Source organism: Rhagoletis pomonella, unplaced genomic scaffold (genome assembly GCF_013731165.1).
Source record: "Rhagoletis pomonella isolate Grant_MI unplaced genomic scaffold, Rhpom_1.0 Rhpom_scaffold_00965, whole genome shotgun sequence".
In the NCBI taxonomy this organism is placed as follows: domain Eukaryota; kingdom Metazoa; phylum Arthropoda; class Insecta; order Diptera; family Tephritidae; genus Rhagoletis; species Rhagoletis pomonella.
In genome coordinates, this window is record NW_023459519.1 from 1 (window position 1) to 7268 (window position 7268).

The 7268-nt window shown below is 34.6% G+C and overlaps 1 protein-coding gene across 1 annotated transcript; it reads left to right on the forward strand.

The window, feature by feature from the left end:
• The first annotated feature begins 3284 nt into the window (after positions 1-3284).
• LOC118751760 lies at positions 3285-3655 on the forward strand. Its single transcript, XM_036486575.1, has one exon. It carries the CDS (start codon positions 3371-3373, stop codon positions 3653-3655), a length of 285 nt encoding a protein of 94 aa, XP_036342468.1. The 5' UTR covers positions 3285-3370.
• The last annotated feature ends 3613 nt before the right edge of the window (positions 3656-7268 follow it).

Consider the following 7268-nt stretch of genomic DNA (forward strand, 5'->3'; position numbering starts at 1 on the left):
AAAATAAATAAAATAAATTCCTAAAAAGGAAATGAAATAAAAAAAAAACAACTAATTTTAAACAATACAATCGAAAAATTTAAATAAAAAACTAAAAAATATATACACGAAAAAAAATTAAACTCTTAAAAATAAATCAAACTAAAAAATATTCTTTTTAAACCAATAACCACCAAACCATTAAAAAAAATTAAATAAAAATTAAAAAATAGATACATAAAATAAGTTTCTAAAAATTAAATAAATTAAAAAATATAATTCCTTGCTTAAAAATAAAAAGTCTGAAAAATTAAATTAAAAAAGAAAAAAAATATATGTAAAAAGCAAAACAAAAATTACGCTGCGCCAGGAAGTTAGTCCTTTTGCCGTTGGGAAACTTGATTTCTCCACATATTTGTGAGAAGAAATATGACATTAATATGTACTTATTTTTCTGTGCCATTTTAGATACGAAAATTCTATACTTTGAATTGCATGCATTTGTTCCGTTGACGTCTGGATTTTTTGGATTGCTTTTAGAATTTTGGGTTTATTTTGCGAGACTACTTCAGGGTTATCGGGGTTCTTGCAACAATTTGTGATTTTCATGACTAAATATATTGGTATTTTCAGAACTATCCCGGTATTTTACAGACTTTTTCGGAACTATTTCGGGATTTCCGAAAATAAGCAGTTTCATTGCATAAGTCGTAAATTAGACGAAATTACACGAGCAGACAACAATGGCATTGCCAACTGTCGTGCTGAAATAATTAGATGACGAAATTCGTCGAAAACTATGTAGTGCTGTGAAGTTTTCTCGTTTTAGTACACTAGTCGAGTCGAAAGTTTAAGCAATGCCAGCAATTTTCGGTATGACTCTCGAAAAACGACTTGCACACGACATTCGCAATGAAGCTGAAAATTTATCTACGATTTGCTTGGTTGAGCTGAGATGAAGTGAGTTCAGGTGAGTTTAAATTAGCCGAGTTGGGGTGGTGTGAGGTGAACTGAGGTGTGTTAAGGGTTAGGCATCTCCAAATATTTAGTATTTGGGTATTCCGTACTCAAACGGGTACTTTAAATACAGAAGATGAAAATATGTAAATTTTTTTAATTTGATATTTTTTACTTCCAATATTACCTGCAGGAGAAGCTGCAGGTGAAAAACCACCTATTATCTTTAAAAACATTAAAAAAAAAATTATCAAAATTGGTTTGCCGTATCAAACTTTTATATTTCCGTCGTTTTGCATAAAAACATGACCTTATTTTCAACATCTTCAGACTATACAATAGAATTAAGACAAATTCGAAAATTTTATTTTTTTTTAATAACTTTTCGTTTCTGCAAAATAATCTCTTGTGGAAATATGATCTTTGGATTGAACACTTCTCATATCTTAACCGAACATACTATGTGTGTAAGTAGAGGGTTTTATTCGATTCTATTTCCAACCCGCTAGTGTCTGCAATCAAATATCGCTGTATGAGTTGGTCATCAAAATATATCAGCATTTAATCAAAGTAAATAAAAATTTAAGTGAATGGGTCTCGAGAATACATATGTACACACGAGTATTTGTTGCGACAGAATGTGCAGGAAAAAAATTGCATTGTGCATGTGGATGCATATTCTTTCATACATGTATGTATGTGCATTTGAGTATGAATTTGTATTTTATTGCTAATATATTTATACATATGTATGTACAAATATGTTGTGCACAGTATAAACTTGAGACATACATACAATAAATAAATTTGTTTGCTTATATGTACATATGTATGTTTCTACTTATAAACGCTAGCAAAGTAGCATAATAATAATAAAAAAAAGTTGCGACAGTTGCGCTGAACTGTATCTAGGAGTAAGAGTAACTGCACTGATGCATGGGGTGTACGACGAGGTCAGTGCAAATATTTAGGTGCAATAGTTGTTGCAAGTGCGCAGCAATAACTTTCCAACGGAACAATAACGGACACTTGTCAGTAAACGATTGTGGCAAGTGGACCGCATGTGGTGTGACGGGTGTACATAAAAGTTGGGGTAAAAAAAATCTATAAAATAAAGTTGCAGCGTAGAAGAGTGCAAATAGAGCGGGTAATATGAAGTGTGTTGAATTTTGTAAAAGGGGGGAGGAGTACACTTAAGCACACAGTGTCATGGCTGTAGTGTGCAAAGCAAACAAAAAGAAAAAGAAAAAAACGCGCATTATCGCTGTCAGCCAGCAGTGCAACTGAGTCGCAGTTGGTTGAAATGTTGCAATGAAATTTAACTATTTTTATTTACATACAATCAGCAGAAAAGCGAACAAAGAAGCGGGGGAAAAATATAACAGTGAATGCAAAGTATTTGTAAATAAGTAAAACAGCTAGATGAGTAAATATGTGCTTGTATAATTATTTGTGAAACCAAGCGCTTGTCGCTGGACCAGTGAGAGATAAAGGAAAAATGACAGAAAATAAACCAAGCTGCGCCAATTTGAAAAAGCAAGAAATAAGTATTTTTTTTTTCTTTTTGTGAAGTCAAATTACGGGCAATAAAATGTTGTTAAGCTCACTAAGACTCCAATAACCAGCCGCAACTCATCACTGGGGCAATGAAGTGTGCGCTCGAATTTTTTCAATCGCCGTACCGAGGAGAGTTTAACAACCAAATTTAAAAGAGGCCGCACAAATTCAAAAAAAAAATTGTACTTAAAAACAAATTAAAATGTAAAGCGTGAGTTAAAAGTGCTCAACTGTGGAAACATATCAAATATATGAAAAGTTAAAGCAGACGCGCGGTCGTGTTGCTCATACGCCTGGACGTGCTAACGATATCGACATAAAAAGTAAAGTATATATAGCACCAGATAGTAAAGCGAACTGAGTTGAGTGCTAAATAAATAGAGCTACTTATTTTCCCTCTTCAATCCCACCCTGATCCCTAAGTTCCTCCCCAAACCAACGCCATAGCTTTAAACATCTAAGCCCCACCACACACGCGCCGAGCATGGCCGCAGCTACCAGCGATTTCACCATAATCCGACGATAATCCCACGCAACGTCGTTAGTGAACTTTTGTCAACAGAGAAAAATAAATAAATAAACAAACATTCAAAAAAATATCATACAAATAAATAAATTTGATAAATTCAACTAAGGAGCAAGCTGCGGCAACTAACACAACCACAGCCAATGCTTAGTATCGCCATCCCACCAACGCTAATCCATGTTGAAGCAATTTCGTTGCATTGCATAAAAACCACAGCCAAAAGACTAGGATTCAAACTGGCTGCTGCTGATTGCTTTTTCCAAAAATATTTGTGCCAAACGCTTAGTACATAGCGCTAAGTGTTGTGCTGAGCGCCAAGACCTGCACACACACACATTCAAGGCACACGCCATGAGCCACCAGTTTCAAGTGAGCTATACCGCCCTTGAGATGACCGATGATAATCATCATGCTTCCTCTATGCCGTCGGTGGTGTCCTCATCATCGCCACGTACGGCGCGTAATGTCAACTTTCACGGCGAAATTAATGATACACCACCCACACCGCCACCCGGATTTCCACCACAACAATTGCCACCAGCACGCCGCACTTCGAAATCCTTCTTTCAGCGACCACGTTCGATGTCCGCTTGGAGTGATATTAGCCGGAGTAGTATGCGTTTGGATGAACGGTAAATATTAAAATATGAAATATGTATTAAGTTATTCTTACTTGTTTTATTATTTAATACATTTTAAATACAATGCCAAAGTAGTTACTAATACAGGTTTACAGTAACGCAAGCTTGTCCCTTTGGGAGGTGAGCTTTTATTCTCTTTTTTTGTAGCTAATTTCAGTTGTCACTAGGGAGGATGTTTACATTAGGTCGTTTATTAAACGAATGTGATGTTTATCGAATACAATTTAGAACGTAGTGTAGCGCTTCGAAAAAGATAGTCGAAGAAAAATTTTGTACTAAGAGAACTTGCTTGTTACTTTTGCTGTTAAGTTTTTACAAAGCTAACCCTCAAATTCTTTAAAATCGTCTTCTAAATGCTAGAAGACACTTTGCACAGTGGTGCAAAATTTTGAGTTTAAGTTAAGTGGAGAGTTCTTTGCAGAAGACTCCACTTCGAAACTTTCCATTCAATATCTAGTCGTCGATTGCCATTTATAATAATAATACAGGCCAACAAAAATCGTCGTTTAAAGTACAAAACAGCTTATCAACAAAATGCAAAACGGCGTATGTGAGATTGCATAAATTATTTTCTAAAGAGTAAAACCACTCATATTTATCGATTTTGTTGTTGATGTATTTAGCGATTTCGTTATCGATATAGTTATCGATTTGGTTATCGATTTTGTTAACGATATTTTTATCGATTTTGCTACCAATATTGTTATCGTTTTTGCTGTCGATATTTTTATCGAATTGATATCGAAATTTTTTTCGGTTTTGTTTTCGATATTTTGGTGGATGTTACTATCGTTTTTGTTATCGATAGAGTATGGAGATAAAAATGAATATAATGGAAGACAGAATAACATAAATGTAATTAGAATGAACAGCAAAAAGACAAAAAATATAACTTTAAGCTACATACATGTGTATATTGGTTATGAGACAAAATAGATATGTAGCGTAAGTTTCACTTCTCCAGTGTGGCCCTGGCACACTTAATTTTTTTAATATCACAATTTTCCAGTATTTTTTTTATTGATGTACGAGGGACAGAGCTTCTCAAATATTGCACAAAACGAAATTTCTTAAAACTTCGTTTTTCACAAAATCTGGAGCTGATGGAAACTGTATACTTTCGTATTCGTAATCAGCACAAAAAAGTCTATAAAAGACTCGTTAACATTTGCTACATCAAAATCAGTGTTGTCCTGTGTAATAGTTTGTGCTAAAATATTTTGCAAAGTGTTTGGCCGAGCTTCTCCTCCAATCTTCGCATGCTATTTTCAGGTAAAAAAAGATTAAAAAACATTACTTTTGAAGATCTGTTTCGAGGTGAAGGTAATTTTTAGTTCATCAGATCTTTAAAATGACCTTCAAAAGTAAAATTGTCTATTTCATCTAAAAGCTGCTTTTAAGGGATTTAAAAACCGCCGGTAGCATAGAACAAAAAAAATAGTCCACTGCATTGATAAACTTTCTACTTTTTTCGAAATCGGTTAAAAATATTTAAAAACGTTTTTTCGGTTCCTGCAAGCATGGAAATGGATTCCTTGATGCAACAACTGTTTAAAATTTTTCAAAAGTTCATGGCATACTGGTTTGAGGAGAAAAAATTTAAAACATACATTTAAATGACATTTTCAAGATTAAGGTAATTATTTTATCCAAGAAGACTATTTTTCCCGAATTCCCCATCTTAAAAGCTTTAAATACCATAACATTTATTTCGCTACTTTTAGCGTTCTTGGGGTATTTGTTATCGTTACTTTCTTCCTAAAATAGAACACTGTGCACGTCGTAGGAAAAACCTTCTTCTAGATTATATGTGGCTGGACCAGTTATTGAACCCAGGTCCTAAGCAGTGGTAGTACGCACCTTTAACCATTCAGCCGCATTTTCCGTCATACTTTTTATATCATTTTGCTTTTAGGGGAATTTTCGGAAAGGCCTAAAATTACCTATACGAGTGTAGGCTAGTGTGGGTTAAAATGTTCCGAGAATATATTCCTAGGTCAATTTGAGTGCAGTTTACTTAAGATTAGGCGCACCCTTAACTAAGTTTTACACATGATTTTTTATATATCTTAGTTTGATGTTTGACCATGAAATTCAAATTTCAAACCACTGCAAATAAAATTGTGGCGTACTGGCGCAAAAAGAGTTTTGGGCTTTTGTTACTGATGTTTTGACTTACCTCACTCTTTTCAACTATGTAATTTCCACTTTGCAGAAAACACCGTAGTATTAAATGCATAAATGGAAGCTTAGCAAATCAGGTAGAATACTATTAAATTATTCTGCTAAAAATAAATATCTTCCTTTGCGGATGACAAACAATGAGTGACATCTTCTAATAAATACCTGCCGAATATAAAGGCATCCTAAGTCAGTAAACTGTCCACTGAGTTGTCATCTCCACGCTACCAGTCAATACAATACCCTCTCCACCTTTGTGTCAATACCAAACATATGTCAAGAATTTTGTACTAATCTGCCTCAACGTTGCTATCACTAACTATCAACAACAAAGTCAGTCAAAATATTTCTGACTGCCATTCTTTAAGCATTGTGTGCACTAGCAATCTCCACCACTAAGTCCACTCGGTCGTAGCTCATAAGCGCAGCTTGCTGTCAATTACGGTTAATGGAGTGAAGTACGAATTATGTATGTATGTATCTCACTCACTTGTACATGGCTTATGCTGCTATGTACATACATATGATTGGCATGTCAATCGCTCGTTTACTCATTATCAGAGCTGGAATGTATTCGAGTTCATTCTCTAGCTAGCCAGCGGTAACCACAGACTCATCGAAATTCCAACGTCATTCACTTCAAATTCCCACACTAATTGAGTATCTATCCAATGCGGTTGTGTGGCAAGCTGCAAGTAGAGGGTGTTTTCGGCCGACCGACGGCTGTAGCGCGAATGCCATTGGCAGTGTTCAAGTGTTGTCGTTAAATATTTTAAGCTACTAATTAAAACACTGTAGCTTTTTTGACATTTTGCTATGAGCCAAAAAAAAAAAACTCGATGGAATTCTTTCGTGAAATATTGTCATTTAAACTTATTTGTTATTATACGAGTAAGCTTTTGTTATTGTTGAACAAAGCGCTAGCTATGAGTGACGTGTTAATTTATTTGCACTGTGGTTTTTAATTTTATTGCTACTTGGGTGGTTTATCTGTGGGAGAGTGCTGTATTTCATATTTCCATGAATGGGAGGCATTGTGGCATGGAATTTAATTTATATGATCTTTATATCGAGAATAGAAGTTTGCATGGTACATCTTCGGCAAATTATCGGAAAGGCATAAAGCCTTAGTTTTCCAAAGTTCTGAGTATATTGAAAATACACTCGAGATGGGGTCGAAAAAAAAATGGAAACCATAGTAACAAGAGAGGAAGTGAAATACAGCTCATTCTCGAACGAAAATATAAGACAATTACTCTCACTCTCTCATTAAAATTTCAATTCAATAATGGGCTGGATTTCGAATTCAAAGCGAAGGAAAAATACATTGGATAACAAAGTTTCCGTTTTGCTGGAGAATGGCCTGGTTCTCGAATCTAATACTAATCTATTCCTCATTAGTTATCGAAAGTGAGACTCGAAAAAAA

Coding starts and splice junctions, on each gene's coding strand:
- LOC118751760 (XM_036486575.1), top strand. CDS start 3,371: ATGAGCCACCAGTTTCAAGTGAGCTATACCGCCCTTGAGATGACCGAT.